General features: G+C 46.8%; 1 protein-coding gene across 1 annotated transcript; it reads left to right on the top strand.

The window, feature by feature from the left end:
* The first annotated feature begins 12,602 nt into the window (after positions 1 to 12,602).
* LOC120655195 lies at positions 12,603 to 15,346 on the top strand. Its single transcript, XM_039932944.1, has 2 exons — positions 12,603 to 14,691; positions 14,799 to 15,346. Exons 1-2 carry the CDS (start codon positions 13,612 to 13,614, stop codon positions 14,826 to 14,828), a joined length of 1,110 nt encoding a protein of 369 aa, XP_039788878.1. The 5' UTR covers positions 12,603 to 13,611; the 3' UTR covers positions 14,829 to 15,346.
* The last annotated feature ends 1,974 nt before the right edge of the window (positions 15,347 to 17,320 follow it).

The following is a 17,320-nucleotide window of genomic DNA, read 5'->3' as shown; positions in this document are numbered from 1 at the left end:
GTGATGAGATGTGAGATGTCTGTGGGCTGGTTTATATATTGATTTGGGCTGAGATGCTAATTGATCTACTGCAAAAATGGGCTAGATGTACAATCAGTCATGCAATATTTCATGAGCAGAAACTCTTGGGCCATATGCAAATGGGCCCAAATTGACCCAATTGCTTGATGCCACTTCATCATCCACATTAGCATTCATGTGGCAGACATGTCATCACCACTTTCCAGGCCATTACCATGTTACCAGCCATGTCATCGGATATGCCAACGTACACGTCATCCTTCTTGTCATCTATGTATGACATGGCAATTGAATCCATGATGATGTTTGTGATGTTTATTTTCGTCATAGAAACCGGATTTGGGTTGGGCTTCGGGGGCCCGGGCACATTTTATGACGCTTTTAAAATGTTATGGATCAAGCAATCTGTGACGAAATTTTAAGAAACGTCACGAGGTGTAATCTGTGATGCTCAGTACATGATGCAATTTGAGATCGTCATAGATACTGTTTTATGACAGTTTTTTAGTGATCTGTGACGAAATTTAATCATCATGTATCAACAGATTTTTTGTAGTGCGAATAAGTGCATGGCGGTGGAGGACTACTTTTAAAATGCTCCACGTCCTCCTACAGAAAGCAAATTCTATCAGAATGACACTAAGGTAAAGTACTCGATTACTACATGTCGACTACTCATATCATGTACCTGTTTCGGAGGACTCGCAGCAGAAAACGTATCAGGAACAACGAAAACTTTCCTTACATCCCTGAGTAGTCGTTGTACTCAACTAAATACTTCATCTGAGATCTCTTCCTCCGAGTACCTTGACGAGTCAGCTGTTCCCTGATACTGGAAACCAAGCATTTCCCGAGCCTGCAACGGCTGGATCCTTCTTTTCATCTAGTCAAACATGACTGCCTCTCCAGTCACATTCTTTTGCCTCAAATCGGCAATCTGTGCGAGTAGCTCAGAGATCTGGCTATCATCGACTGGTTTCTTATTCCACTCAGGCCACTGAATTGGAGGGCCTGGAGTAATCGATGGGACGCTCTCCACTGGTTCTCAACATAGAACCATTTGGGTTTCCATTCGATTACCTTATTGCTAAGCCTATAGGGGATATAAACTTTATCTTTCCCCTGTCTAAGTTGAAGACCCGCACCGCCTACTACATCTAAAACGTAGGAATCTGGCTGCAGTTTAAGATGGAAAAGGAATCGAAAGAGATCAAAATGGGGCTCGATGCACAGAAAAGCTTCGCACAAATGCACGAAGATTGAAATATGAACGAAGGAATTGGGGGTCAAATGGTGGAGCTGGATCCTGTAGTAGCGCAGGAGTCCAGAGAAGAAAAACGAACAAGGAAACCACAATCCTCGTTCTAGATAAGGAGCAAAAGCAATGATTTTGCCCGTATTCTCATACGGACGATCCTCACCCAAGGCAGGACGCCATTGGATGACGGATTTGTGTGATAAAAGACCAGTAGAAACTAAGGTTTCTAGGTCAGATTCGGAGCACTTACTTGCGTTCCACCCTTTTTCACGGGTCGGCTCCACAGCTGCGCCCTTGCCCTTGCTCGACTTCTTGGGAGCCATTCGGAAATTAACAGGGCGCTTCACGCACATACACTGTCTAAACCCTAAGTGGAGTTGGGAGGCAAGAGAAAGCAGAGAAGTTTAGATATGGGGGCTTGAGAGCAAGAACAGATCTAAACAGTAACAGCGAATGGCGGCCGGTGGGGTAAAAACCTAGTTACCGTTTCATTTTATAATGGCGGTGGCAATACGGTAAAACACCCAAAAGGCCAACAGTCTGTTGCCAATCACGGAAAAGATGGGATTTTCTGAGACATTTCTTTTTCTAAGATTATATTCCGGAAAAATAAAACACTCACACCCCTGGACAACTACTCGACTTATCTTTCCTCGATTGGGATAACATTCCAAAATAAGGAAAAGTACTCGACACAGTACTACTACTCGATATTACAACTCGAGTACTTCTTCCTAACTAGCTTTACAATGACTAGGACCAGCAAGCACAATGACTGGATCTCTTGGAGCTTCTAGTCGACGCCTACTGCAGCTAGATCGGCTCGAGGCCATGACAAAGTACAAACTTGTTATTCCCATCAAGGGAATAATGATACTCGTATTTTGGGAGAAAGATTTCAAGAGTTTGGATGCAGATTACAGTAATCGCCTCGCAAGATCTCTTGTAGCATCTTACGGAGAAATTTCTCCTTCTCCCTGAATGCGTTGTGACAAGATTAAATCTCCTTACTAGAGATGTCAGTTCTTGGGCACCCAGAGACAAACAACCTCAAGGATGTGACACAACAAGACTCATCCCATCGACCCCAAACCTGCCTCATTGGAATATGCAAGGACATAATATCTAAAATGGATCCGATGAGAGCATTGGGGTTGCAGGATGAGGCAGCAGGGACTTCTCTTGTCACTCGCAAGTTCTCTTCTAGCATCTTTTGTTGGAAAGAACTACACAAACTTCAGGAGGGCGGGAGCAAGAACACCAAATGCAAGCCATAGTTTCAGAATACTGGTGCTTCTAGCAAAAGGCCTCTCTCCCACCTTTTTATAGCCAGAAGGGACTGTACTGGAGGACAACCCATGATGCTACAGTAGCAGCATTCACGAGAGTAATAATGTAGATTCTCCATATAGTACAAGTCCCATGTGAGCACACAGCAAAGAGATATACATTCTGGGTTTTATTTCTGAGGATATTTCGGGTGCAATCAGTGTGGCGTATCCAATCGAATCATTTTTCTTGAATTTTTTACCCGAAAGAGAGATCTTTTCGAATACCGGATCTGATGAATCCTGCAAATATTCTGAAGAATAAAATCTGATGCCACGTCTTGAATCCTTAATTCCAAATCTTTGCTCGGGGGCTACTCGCAGTATAAGGGATCTTGATTTAAGGCTCGGGGGCTGCGAGATATGTGCATCAGAGATTTATTTTTTAAATTTTTTGGAAAATAATGAAGGAAAAAGACTGAAGTGACCCTCAGCCTGATTCTGCGATTCAACCTACGGCTTGGGGGGCTACTCCATATGGAGCGTGAGTACTTTGTGCACCATATATGATCAGAATTTCGGGACTTGAGCACCTCACAGTCTCGGAGCAACAGAAAGTACTTGGAGGACCACTTGACGTGTCTGAAGGAAGGCCCAGAAGGAACCAGAAGGATGTTCTGACTACTCGAAGTACTCGAAGACGCCCAGCCAGTACTCGACGCCTGCAGGACTCGGCTACGAAGAGCTCGGGGGCTTGTCAGACCCGGGGCAGCGGGACTGCTTATAGGCATAGAATGTTCTAGAGTAAGGGATAGATCATGGATGTACCTTACCTCTCTTGTAACTACCCGAATAGGCGTAGAACTAGCTGCAGTACAAAGGAAACTACCCGATTGTGTTGTAGTAGGACTCCAACTGTACTTGGCTAGGACTTTCCATGTAACCTTGTCCCCCCGGATATATAAGGGTGGGCAGGGACCCCCTCGAAACATCATCAACACCTAAGGCAATACAAACAACCACACAGGACGTAGGGTATTACACAACTCGCGGCCCGAATCTGTCTAAATCTTTGTGTTACTTGCACCATCGAGTTCCAAAGCAGTCGATCCCTACCTACAAACCTTACTGCTAAGGGTATCCCTAAGCAGGCTTGGCGGTAAACACCGACAGGACGCTTGCATGCACATTCCTGAAATCTGTCATTGGGAACATGTGTACTTGAGGGAGCCGTTCCTTGCGAGTGGTTGCAAGCCCGTAGAACGATCGACGGGTAATATAAAGTGGTAAACCAAGGTATATTGACAAACCGATATGGTACACGATCGAACTAAAGTAATCAAAAGGACATATTCACTATCCTATATAGGTAGATAGCATGGCTGATATTTGTGTTAGCGCGAGCCAAGGTCTGCGGTGAGTGTATTACATGTTCACAAGATGTGTTCTGATATAAGAAGGCTGGTCCTGATATTGCTTGCTCCTAATGAGGTAGAGGTAAGGCTATCATTTGTTTATCCAACATACATTTGTATTTGTTGACTCACCATGGCCTGATTTGTTAGTACCCCCTAGGCATTCATTCTTATATTTCGCCGCATAAAAATTGTTAGAGGTATATTTGTTTGTATTTGTTGGCTCACCATGACCTGATCTGTTAGTGCTCCCTAGGCATTCATTGTTATATTTCGTTGCTGATAAATTGTTAGAGGTATGTATTTATGCATATGCATAAGTGTGTGATTGCTCCCTAGTATGGCAGGTTTTTTAGCATCTGTGCCATTACCTCTTGTTGGAAAAATAGACAACTGTAAGTTTAAATTCAGAACTAGATTTATCATGATGAGAATTAAACCTAGCATGCATGACTCTAACATACTAGACAATACGTATATTATAAACATGATCTCAGAAAACATGATTATGAAATAGATCTGATCACAAAATACGTACTGTGCGGGAGCCGCCGGGAAGACGAAAGGCGCAGACGAGACGAAGATGGTTCTTCAAACGGAGTGCAGCAACCGGCGTTGCAGACGACAGTACGCCGCAGCTCCTGACTTGGACGGAGGACGAGTCTGGCGAAGAAGATGAGCAGTCGCGCTTAGCACTTCCCAAAAACCTTATTCGCCCTCTCCCGGTGCAGGATCACAAGAGCGAGCGGTTCCGGAGACCTACTCTCCCATTCGCCGGTGCATGCCGGCGCTCGGGATGGAGAAGACTACGGTGGCGGCGCAGTAACGAGAGGAGGCAAAACCCTAACTCTGATTAGATCTTCTTATGAATTCCCAAACCTTGGGGACTCCACGTATAGCGATCTATGGTGCACTTTTTCCATGAGGGAGGTGGTCCGTATTTAAAGGGAGAAAAAACCCCTACACCCTCGTCCAATAGCAATACGGGACTAATAGATGGTGTACCTCCTCTTAGCACTAATGGGCCTTTGAGATTTATTAGGATTATTTATATGGGCCAAGCCCATAAATCTAACAATCCCCCACCAGATCTCAAATACCCATTTATAGATTTTGCTTGTTTCTCACTACTGTTTGATATACCAGTGTTTTAGTGAGGACTGTTAAGTTGACCTCTCACCTAGAGCTCCAAGCTACACTTATCCACAACTTGAACAATAGACTACGCCTTGAATTGCAAGTTTGGTGTGAACAAGTTTCACTCAAAGTCATAACCAGTACATGGCTGCCAGTAGCCTTCTCCGTGGGTGGAGCATATACGTCGTACTTCCTGGTCTCTTCATGAGTTTACTAGAGATCACCCAAATCTCACAGACTGCGACATTAGACAGTCAGACTCATATAGGTGTGTTCTTTCAAGAATGCTCTGTAGGACAGCACCTTTGCTCATTAGAGCCAACAGAAACACATTAAGGCAAATAGCCAACCTGCCTTACAGCAACTGAGAGTATTGCATCTTTTCTTAGAGAGGGTTTAACCATTACTCTTCTCAGTTTACCATCAGCTTGTTCTCCCCAAGTCCTAATTCACAAGATCTCCGATCACATAGGTTAGGTTACCACTGTGGCAACTTATACGGGTCTCATACCCATCTCCCTTGATGCACTATCTATCACATTCCGTGATAATCCTTTTGTAAAGGGATCTGCCAGGTTTATGTCTATTTGAATATAAGTCACACTTATCACTCCGGAGTTTCTCAACTTCCTGACAGACTTCAGTCGTCTTTTAACATGTCTTGATGACTTTGCATTATCCTTAGCACTGTTCACTTTGACTATCACCGTTTGATTGTCACAGTTCATAAGGATGGCCGGCACTGGTTTCTCAACCACAGGCAAGTCCATCAAGAGCTCACGCAGCCACTCTGCCTCAACAGTGGCTGTGTCCAAAGCAGTAAGTTCTGCTTCCATGGTTGACCACGTCTAAATGGTCTGTTTGCAAGACCTCCATGATATCGCACCACCTCCAAGGGTAAACACATACCCACTCGTGGCATATAGCTCATCGGCGTCAGATATCCAGTTTGAATCAATATATCCCTCAAGCACAGCAGGGTGCCCAGAATAGTGAATCCCATAACTCATAGTATCTGCTAGATAGCGCATAACCCTTTCAAGTGCATGCCAATGATCAGTACCCGGGTTTGACATGAACCTGCTCAATTTGCTCACAGCAAAAGATATGTCGGGTCACGTTGCGCTAGGTAAGTACATGAGTGAACCAATAATCTGCGAATATCTCAGTTGATCTTTGGCAATTTTTCTGTTCTTTCTCAACATCACACTAGGGTCATAAGGTGTTGGAGAAGGCTTGCTGTCGATATAGTCAAAACGGCTCAAGACCTTTTCCACATAATGGGATTTGAAAGAGTAATCCCATTCTCAACCTTAATAAGCTTGATGTTAAGGCTAACATTAGCTTCTCCTAGATCCTTCATATCAAAGCTCTTTGAAAGAAAGGACTTGACCTCATTGATCACATCAATGTTTGTGCCAAAGAACAGTATGTCGTCCACATACAAGCATAATATCACTCATCCACCCCCACCATAGCGATAGTACACACATCTATCAGCCTCATTAATGACAAAGCCCGCAGAAGTTAAAGTTCTGTCGAACTTCTCATGCCATTGCTTAGGTGCTTGTTTCAACCCATACAAAGACTTCAAAAGCTTACACACCTTGTTTTCTTGACCTTTCATTACAAATCCATCAGGCTGATCCATTTAGATCTCCTCATCCAACTCTCCATTTAGGAAAGTTGTCTTAACATCCATCTGATGAATGATAAGACCATATGAGGCAGCGAAGGAAATTAATGCTCGAATAGTGGTCAATCTAGCGACAGGTGAATAAGTATCAAAGAAGTCTTCGCCTTCCTTTTGTGTGTACCCTTTAGCAACAAGCCGAGCCTTGTACTTGTCAATAGTACCGTCAGGCTTAAGCTTCTTCTTGAATATCCACTTACATCCTACTAGCTTGCAACCATAGGGTCGTTCAGTGAGCTCCCATGTCCCATTAGAAAGAATTGAGTCCATCTCACTTTGGACTGCTTCTTTCCAATCATCTGCATCTGAAGATGCATATGCCTCTGCAATGGACGTGGGAGTATTGTCCACAAGGTACACAGTGAAATCGTCACCAAAGGATTTTACAATCCTTTATCTCTTGCTCCTTCTAGGAGCTTCACTGTCATCCTTCTCTAGGTCATGCTCATGTTCATCGGATTGTTCAGAAGACTCGATAGGTGCTACAAGTTGAGGAGTTATCTCTATCGAAAATCTAGAATTGCTATGCATATCTTTCATAGGAAAAATATTCTCAAAAAATATTGCATCACGAGATTCCATAATAGTATCAACATGCACATCTGGTATCTCAGATTTAACCACTAAGAATCCATAAGCAATGCTCCTCTGAGCATATCCTAGAAAGACACAATCCACTGTCTTAGGTCCCAACTTGCGCTTCTTTGGAATAGGCACATTAACTTCGCTAAGCACCCCCACATGCGCATATAAGAAAGTGATGGTTTTCTCCCATTCCACATCTCATATGGAGTTTGATCTTGATTCTTGTTTGGAACTTTATTCAAGACATGACACGAAGTCAATATAGCCTCCCCTACCATGCCTTAGAAAGACCAGCTGTGTCTAACATAGAGTTAACCAAGTCAGTCACCGTGCGGTTTTTCCTCTCGGCAATCCCGATTGATTCGGGAGAATAGGGAGGCGTCCTCTCATGAATAATTCCAATGCTCCTCACAGAATTCATCAAATATTTTGGGAAAATAGTCGCCGCCACGATTTGACCTTAGACGCTTGATCTTTCTCTATAGTTGATTCTCAACTTCCGCTTTATAGATTTTAAAGTAGTCTAACGCTTCGTCCTTAGTTCGCAACAAATAAACATAGCAAAATCTAGTCGCATTGTCAATTAACGTCATGAAGTATCTTTTCCCACCTTTTGTCAACACACCATTCATCTCACATAGATCAGAATGTATGAGTTCTAGAGGTGCCAAGTGTCTCTCCTCAGCAGCCTTGTGAGGCTTCCGAGGTTGCTTTGATTGCACACAATTATGGCACTTAGAACCTTTGGCAATGGTGAATTTCAGAATTAAACACATGCTGGAAAGCCGAGACATCAAACCAAAATTAACATGACACAAACGTGAATGCCAAACACTCGCATCATCGCTAACATTGCCACAAATATGGTTCACCGACTTATTACAAAATTCAGCAAGAGAAAAGCGGAACAAGCCTCCGCAATCATAGCCTTTACCAACGAATTGTCCATGTTTCGACACGACAAATTTATTGGACTCTAACACTACCTTAAACCCGTCCTTGCATAGGACTAACCCGCTGACCAGATTCTTGTTGATAGTGGGCACATGCTGCATGTTCCTCAACTGCACGATCTTCCCCGAAGTAAACTTCAGATCTACCGTGCCAACACCATGAACAGAAGCATGTGAGCCATTCCCCATCAGCACGGAGAAGTCCCGGACGGTCTGGTAAGAAGAAAATATAGAGATGTCAGCACACACATGAACATTAGCACCCGTATCAAGCCACCAACACGTGGATTGAAAAACTGAAAGAACTGTAGGTAAATTATCGTACTTATCTCCAGTGTTGCTTATGGTCACCATGTTGACATCCTTGGACTCATTTGCTTTCTTGGCCCTGCGGTCTGCCCGATCTGGGCACTCCTTGGAGAAGTGTCCAAGCTTACCACATGCATAGCACTTTTCCAAAGCCTTGTTATTCTTCTTCTTGAAGGTCGTGGTCTTGGTAGGCTTGTTGTTCCCTTTATTCTTGCCATGTGGGAACTTTTGGACCAGGTTGGCACTGGACTGGCCTTGATCTCCTTTCTCAGGCACGTCCTTCTTCCGAGCCTTCTCCTCAACATCAAGAGTCGCTATCAGATTTTCAACTAATATCTCCTGTCTCTTGTGTTTCAGAGTTGTGGCGAAGTTCCTCCACTGGGAATGCAACTTTGCAATAATGTATCCAACCACAAACTTGTCGGAATAGGACACTTAAGGAGATTAAGATCCTTGACAATGCACTGCATCTCATGCGCTTGTTCCACCACAGAACGGTTATTCACCATCCTGTAGTCATGGAAACTCTCCATGAGGTACAGTTCATTGCCCGCATCTGTTGCATCATACTTTGCAACCAGGGCATCCCACAGCATCTTCACCTCTGTCTCATCAATGTACACACGAACTAATCCGTCTGACAGATTGCTAATGGTACATCCGACAAAGAGATTATTGGCCTCATCGTACTTCTTCTGCTCTTCAGCAGTAAGTACGCCCTCAGGCTTGCCAAGTCTCATGTCCCAAATGTGCATAGCAGTAAACCAAAGGCGAACCTTGGACTTCCAGATCTTAAAGTTCACGCCAGTAAACTTTTCTAGCCTCAGTGACTCAGCAAAACCAGCCATTGTTAAATCAACATATTGACTATTATAAGGTTTTTAGATTGTTGGAAAAATAGACAACTCTAAGTTTAAATTCCGAACTAGATTTATCATGACGAGAATTAAACCTAGCATGCATGACTCTAACATACTAGACAATACGTATATCATAAACATGATTTCAGAAAACATAATTATGAAACAGATCTGATCACAAAATACGTACTGTGCGGGAGCCGCCGGGAAGACGAAAGGCGCAGACGAGACGAAGACGGTCCTTTGAACGGAGCGCAGCAACCGGCGTTGCAGACGACGGTACGCCGCAGCTCCTGACTCGGACGGAGGACGAGCCGTGGCGAAGAAGATGAGCAGTCGCGCTTAGCGCTTCCCAAAAATCTTATTCGCCCTCTCCCGGTGCAGGATCACAAGAACGAGCGGTTCCGGAGACCTGCTCTCCCGTTCGCCGGTGCACGCCGGCGTTCGGGATGGAGAAGACTACGGTGGCGGTGCAGCAACGAGAGGAGGCAAAACCCTAACTTAGATTAGATCTTCTTATGAATTCCAAAACCTTGGGGACTCCACGTATAGCGATCTATGGTGCACTTTTTCCATGAGGGAGGTGGTCCGTATTTAAAGGGGGAAAACCCCTACACCCTCGTCCATTAGCAATACGGGACTAATAGATGGTGTACCTCCTCTTAGCGCTAATGGGCCTTTGAGATTTATTTGGATTATTTATATGGGCCAAGCCCATAAATCTAACACCTCTCCCTTTTGGGACTATGCAATACAATTGAGTTGCATTTTGTAACGCTAATGACAACACGGTGCTCTATAATTACGATTTTGATGGAGTATTCTACTATTTGGGTTCCCAAATATTTGTTTTTTATTGAATTATTATTGTTTGTCTAGCAATTTTTCATTAAAAACATACATATGCCACTGAGCAGCAAGTTGACTGAGTTATTTCTTGGGAGGCTTGATCTTGACAATTAAAAGTTAGGAGATATTAGTAAGAGTCGGTAAATAATATACCAAAGGCAGTTTAGCTAATGCCCATAATTTGTAAAAGGTTCCATACTTGCATTGGATTGCCTAAGCCCGGTGGATTGAAAATCTTCTTGAACATTATTGACATCATAATCATGTCCGCCATACCACTTTCTCTTAGCTCAGAACAATCATATTGCTGCAATCTGTTGCTTCAAGGTGATGCCCAGGAGGAATCCTTTGCAAGTCTTGCATTGTCTTTGGTTGCATATTTGGGCACTCATATATTTTTTCAGATTTCCTATATCTGTTTATTCCATGCAACAATATCAATTATCCTAAAGTTACAGTTTTTTGCGTTCTTTGTTCTAGGCACAAACTACGTGCCCACCAGGTTGCATTTGCTGTGAGCAACAAAACTGGGAAACCGAGCCCTGTTGTTGAATCGCCTACAGGAAGTAGAAATTATTCGGTTGAAAGGGTTCGAACATGAAGTTACTTTTGTGAAGCAGCTGTTCATTTGGGCAACAACATTAGAAAAGATGACAGTAACTTTCGACGACTCAGTTACTGAAAGCATGGCCAAGGAGTTGTCCGAGGTGCTACAAAGCTTCTGTAGGCCAGAAATACGCATGGAAATTCACACGTATGAGGACATGATCAAGATGATGTATGCACCCAAAGACAGGAACTGGGTTATCGCGTTGTTGTCGTAGTTTTCCTCTCTGTTATGTAGTGCAGGGGTTGAGATCATCAAAATGCTACAACACTTCTTGCTGGCATGCTGAGTGGAGATAAGATATGTCTAGTTTGGGATCATCAATGACACTGTAATTGGACATTTACAAGCCTTTCTGAAGAATGGCCAGGATGACCTTCCACTAGCTGTAGCAATTTTAATTGGTCTATTTTCCTTCCATCGCTCAAACCTCATTGTTCAATTAAACCTAATTGGATCGGCGAAGTAACAAATTTTCCAACAGTAAATTTTTGGAAAAAAACTGGCATGGACTCGGGGTCCATCGGCGCCAGGGTGCGCCCCCGTGCCCGATGCCGTCCACTTCCCCAGATGGCCATCCGATGGTAAAACTATTTTCCAGCTCGTGACTCGTTTTCCGGCTCGTTGTCCTGGGCGCACAGCGGCTCGTTCTAGCTTTCTACGCTCGGCTCGGCTCGGCTCCTGCACCGCATCCCCATCGCCAGAGGGCTGCCACATGCCCTGCTCCCGGCCCTCGTCGGTGCCCCTGCACCGCGAGCCCGAGCCCCTGGTGCCGGCCGCCGCGCGAGCACCTGCAGCTGCCCCGGGCGCAGCCATTCGCCGCCTCCCCCGGCCGGGCACCCTCTCCGGCACCCACAGCCGCTTCACCTCCGCCGGTGCGCCACTCGTGCGACTTGGACGGAAGCCATATTAGGAAGATTAGGAAAATGAAATTTCTGTTTCATCTGCTCTTGTGATCTTATTAGTGCCCATCCAATTCGCCATCATGTACACACATTATTACAGGCAAATATGCTAAAGTAATGAAACTGGTGAATTAAAGTTTGATACACTGTTAGGACTTGTATTCAGCAGCAAGTCAATTATTCAATTCATCCGGTAACAATGCAAGTGATACCACTAAAAAATATTTCGAATTTCACAATCTTGATTCCCAAAATGTGACACATCATAATATCATTTAATTTTGTAGCAATGCTCTTTGTGCTGCTTATGCTGAAGGCGAATCACAGAAGAGAAAGGACAAGTTTTTTCTGCTACTCTCACAAACGCATTTGTGGTTGCTTCAACTGTTTAGTACTTGGTGATAGAATGCATGGGAGAGCAAATGTAAAATATGAAGGCTCCTTAATCCGGAAGCGCCCCCCCTTCTCTCCAGCTAGGCTGGAAAAAAAAAGCTCGTTAAGCTGGCTCGGTGGCTCGTTTCAAAATTGCTCCGATTACGTTCGTTCTTTTTTTTAAATAAAGATTAGTTGATTTGGAACAAAAGTCAATTTTGGCAGGCTCGGCTTGGCTCGGCTCGTTATGCTCGATTTGAAGTTGCATATCAAACAATGCGGGAGACTATAATAAATACGAATATATTAATTTCGAAGAAAGCTCGAAAAAAGTCGAGGCTCGGCTCGATTCGACCCGTATCTCCAGCCACTGGTGCTGGGTCGTCGCATGGTGAAGCTGATTCCCCGAGGGGATTTGCTTCAGTCTGCCGTTAGACTCGGAGGATGAAGATGAGGGGCTAAATTGGATTCCGCCAAGCTCTTCTCCGAAAGGCAAAGGCAGGATGCTTGAATTGAAGGACGCCGTCGATCTACCTCTCCTGCGCGCGGCTCGGGCGGTTTCATGGCGGATGCGCGTCGGTCGTCCTCGGTCGCTGCTCCCCCTTCCCAGATGCGCGGGGACCCCCTGGTGGATGCGGATGGATTCCGCACGGTCGTCTACAAGCGTCGCGCTCGGGGGGATACGCGCCTTCCCCGCCGCCCCCGCCGGCCGGTCCCTGCCGACCTGGTGGGGAGATGCTTCAACTGCTTGGCGACGGACCATGTGGCCTCCTGCTGCACCCAGCCGTCGCGCTGCCTCCGCTGCGAGCAAGTCGGCCATGTGGCCAGGAACTGCAAACGCCCCCGCTTCCCGGGACCTCCGCGGGGGCGAGGTTGCCCCACTCGGCGGTTCGTGCCTGCGGCGGACGTCACTGCGGCGGCCAACATCAGGAGCCGGTGCCATTCGGCGGCCTCGGCTTCTACTGCTTCGTCGGGGTCGGCTTCCACGGGTTGCGCCTACTCCGGCCCTCCATCAATCTGCGCAGCCTCGCCGGTGGGTCGCTCGCCATCACCGGAGGCTCACACATGGTCGGATTTCCCTCAGGGGCATCCTTCTCGGCGTCCGCAACTCGTCACCAGAACTATACCGCGTACTGCGGAGCTGCAGCAGGCGGAGGACTCTCTCGCGACCACTGCCTTGGTCGTGTTGGTAGTGGGTACGCGCCCCTCTTGAGCTCCTAGTCAGGTCCGGCGATTTGTTGAGGAAAACTACGGCATTCCAGGCAGGGATTTTACTCTCCATCGCCACTGGCCGGAGGATTTCATGCTCATTTTTCGTCACCCATGACCCATCAGACCTCCAGCGTGTTCTTGATGCACCTCCATTGCCTCGGGCAGATATGGTGTTACGTTTTCGTCGCTGGAGCAGGTTGGCCACGGCGGAGTGGGAATCGATGCGCTACCGCATTTTGCTTGAAATCAGGGGTATTCCTGCTCATGCCTGGTCGGTCGCCGCCGCGCAAGTGATTCTTGATGGTGCTTGTGCTATTCCGGAGCCAACCCCTTCTACATTAGCCCGTGCTGATTCACATCATTTTCAGGCGGCTGTATGGTGTGCTGATCCCGACCTTATCCCCAATGAAGCCATCGTTCGCATTCCTGAGCGTGTTGAGGGCCTGGGCAACAATAATTTGTTCTTACAACCTGAGGAGATTATTCATCATGAGTTGCCTTTGCTTCGATGCAAGGATTGGAACGACAACAGCTCCTCTGATGGAACTGGCACCCTTCCAGACCGGGTCCTTACTGATACTGACTCTGAAGACGAATACCCAGGTTTTCATCAGTCTTCTCGTTCCGGACCCTGGCCGCGCCGGACTGTCTTCCGCACCCCGGGCTTCGGTGATCCCAGAGGTGTGTCTGCGGGCAATGAAGGTACAAACTCCGGTGCACCGGCAGGTGATTGTGCACGAAGGTGTGCACCTGGGCCCTCCAGTGGTCCACTGTGGCGTTTTGGTCGCGGACTTCCTGTTGTTTCTAATGGTCCACCGCACTTTCCCCCTCTGCGCTTTGGTTCGGTTACGCCGGTGCTTCTACGTCCTGCCGCCGGGACGTCCCCCCGTCTATTGGATGATCATGCCGATACTTTGGTCGGGGCAAGAGACACTCCCACGGTCGCTAGAGACTTTGATCCTATGTTTGATGAGGCCTCTGGTTCTCACGTGTGTTGGCTGTCATTGGATGATTTAGGGGTTGGGCTGTTCCCTGATCTTGAAGTCCCAGCACCAGGTGCCCAGTCTGATCCGATGCACCTCGAGGCTGGGATGCTCCCTGCTCAACCTAGCTCTGTTCCGGGTATCGATGAGGTCGCCCGGTCCGCTGCTACTACCAACACCACCATAGCTGACTTGGAATCAATCCGTTTTGATGTACCAGACATGGCGCCGGTTGTCTGCTCCTCTCCTGTCGTACCAAATAATGTAACGGTCGCCCGGGGATCGCGGGAAACACTCTTGTTTCATATATTTGCTGATAATCACATCACGGTGTCCGAGCCTGTCGCTAATTTTGCACAATCTGTGTGCAGGGACTAGGGAGGCTACCCCGCCGGTGTTAGACACCTCTCCACCGCGGCGTCGCTCCCGTCAGCCGCAGCAGGAGGTGACCATCAGGCGCAGCGAGAGATTGGCGCGAAAATCGCATCACCGCGTGACCAAGCCCGCGGTTCAGGCCCAAAATGTGCTGATGAAAAAGTTGGGCATAACGTTGGACAATCGCCCGCCGGATGCTTCCTCCTTCCAACAGTTCACGGATGCTTTCTCCTCCACGCTAACCAAATCGCATTGCGAGGTGCTTGATGCGCTGTTACCATCTGGAATGGGGCCTATAGCTATGGACACGGTCGCACCAGTATGGGTGTCCTGAGATCACCTTGGTTGTTTTACTTTGGTCGCAAAAGCTGTTAAATATGTTAGGTGAAAATTGTCTGGTTTGGAATGTCAGTGGGCTGAACTCTAGGGCCCGGCGTAGTGTGGTGCGGGAAATTGTAGCCCAGGAAAACATCTCCCTACTCTCTCTGCAAGAAACTAAACTTGATAACTGTTCTGCTAATGTGATCATGGAGTCTTGTGGTGCTGCTTTTGACTACTTTGCCAAGCCGGCATCTAACACTTGTGGTGGCATACTGCTGGCATGGAGGCGAGACGTATGGTCGGTCACAAATCAAGTGCTAAGGTCGTATAGTTTAACTGCAAAGGTAACTCTTTTGCATTCTAATGTCACTTGGTGGATAACATGTGTGTACGGTCCTCAAACTGACTGTGAGAAGGTCGCGTTCCTTGCTGAGCTTAGGGAGACCTCTTGTGATGGAATGTGGGTGATCTATGGTGACTTTAATCTCATCTATCGTGCGGAAGATAAGAATAATCAGCGGCGCAATAGAAGCATGATGAATCGGTTCCGACGTCTCATCAATGACACCGAGTTACAGGAACTGAATCTTAAAGGGCGCCTCTAAACTTGGTCAAATGAGCGTGAAAGGCCTATGCTCGAGAGACTTGACCATGTGTTCGCTTCGGAGGATTGGGTACACGACTTTCCCAACCATGAGCTATCTGCGCTGGGGTCAGAATGCTCTGATCATGCCTCATTGCTGCTGAGAACAGACTGCTCCCTTCCTCACTTCAAGAGATTTCGGTTCGAGAACTTCTGGCCAAAATGCGATGGGTACCTGCAGGTCGTTCATGACGCTTGGCATGCACCCCTGCCGTGGCCAAGTGCTGAGGTCGACGCGTTCAGGTGTTTGGATTTCAAACTCCGTAATACGGCAAAGGCGCTGAAAAGCTAGAGTGCCAAACACATCGGCTCAGTTCGTCTTCAATTGGCCATCGCTAAGGAAATTGTTTTCCGATTGGATCACACCCAGGATTTCAGAAACCTAGCGCCCCATGAGCTAGCACTCAGAAGGAAAGCTAAACTTTGCTCTTTGGGTTTAGCATCGTTACAGAGGACCTTGATCGGCAGCGTGCGCGCATATCATATTTGGCGGAAGGGGATGCTAACACCCGGTTCTTCCACCCGCAAGCATGCCATCGCAGCCGCAAAAATCATATCACTAAGCTACGTGCAGATGATGTCGTGCTGTTCAAAGAGGAAGAAATGGCCGAAGCAGCCTTTAACCATTTTAATAATATTTTAGCGGATGGAGGACAGCAGCTCAATAATATAAACCTGGAAGAATTAAACCTCCCCTCCATTCACGATGAATCCATTGACCACTGCTTTTCGGAGGAGGAAATATGGCAGGCCATTGCCGACATGCCTACCGATAAGGCACCTGGACCGGACGGGTTTACCGGTCTGTTCTACCGTACAGCCTGGCCGATCATCAAAGACGACATCATTAGGGCCTTCAACGCCATCTGGTCGCTGGACGGTCGAAGCTTTTACTTGGTAAACCAGGCATATTTGGTGCTCCTTCGCAAGAGACAAGATGCGTCCTCCATAAGCGATTATCGACCCATCAGCTTGATTCACAATTTCGCTAAGCTGTTCACAAAGGTGTTGGCACGCCGTCTCTCGCCTCTAATGCACAAGCTGGTCAGGCACAATCAGAGCGCCTTCATTCGCTCACGACTTATCCATGACAGTTTCTGGGCGGTGCAATTAACGGTTAAATTGCTGCACCGTGCAAAAATTCCGAGTGTGCTTCTTAAGTTGGACATCGCCAAGGCCTTTGACACCGTGGCTCTTTCTCTTGGCCATTTTACATCATTGTGGCTTCCCCAGGAGGTGGAGGGACTGGATCTCTCTTATGCTTTCATCGGCAAGCACAAGAATTATTTTGAATGGGTCGCCTGGGAGGAGAATCTGTCATGCTAGGGGATTGCGTCAGGGCAACCCGCTTTCACCCCTACTCTTTGTCATTGTCATGGAGATCCTAAATGCTCTTCTGAGATTGGCAGATATAAGAGGCCTTCTACGGCCACTCCATCCCAAGGTCCATGTGAGAACTTTTCTATATGCCGATGATGTGGTTGTATTCCTGTCGCCTGAGGACCAGGATTTACTGCTCACTAGAGTAATCCTCAACATTTTTGCGGGGGCGTC

Source organism: Panicum virgatum, chromosome 1N (genome assembly GCF_016808335.1).
Source record: "Panicum virgatum strain AP13 chromosome 1N, P.virgatum_v5, whole genome shotgun sequence".
Lineage (NCBI taxonomy): Eukaryota > Viridiplantae > Streptophyta > Magnoliopsida > Poales > Poaceae > Panicum > Panicum virgatum.
This window is presented reverse-complemented; position numbering and strand designations above follow the sequence as displayed.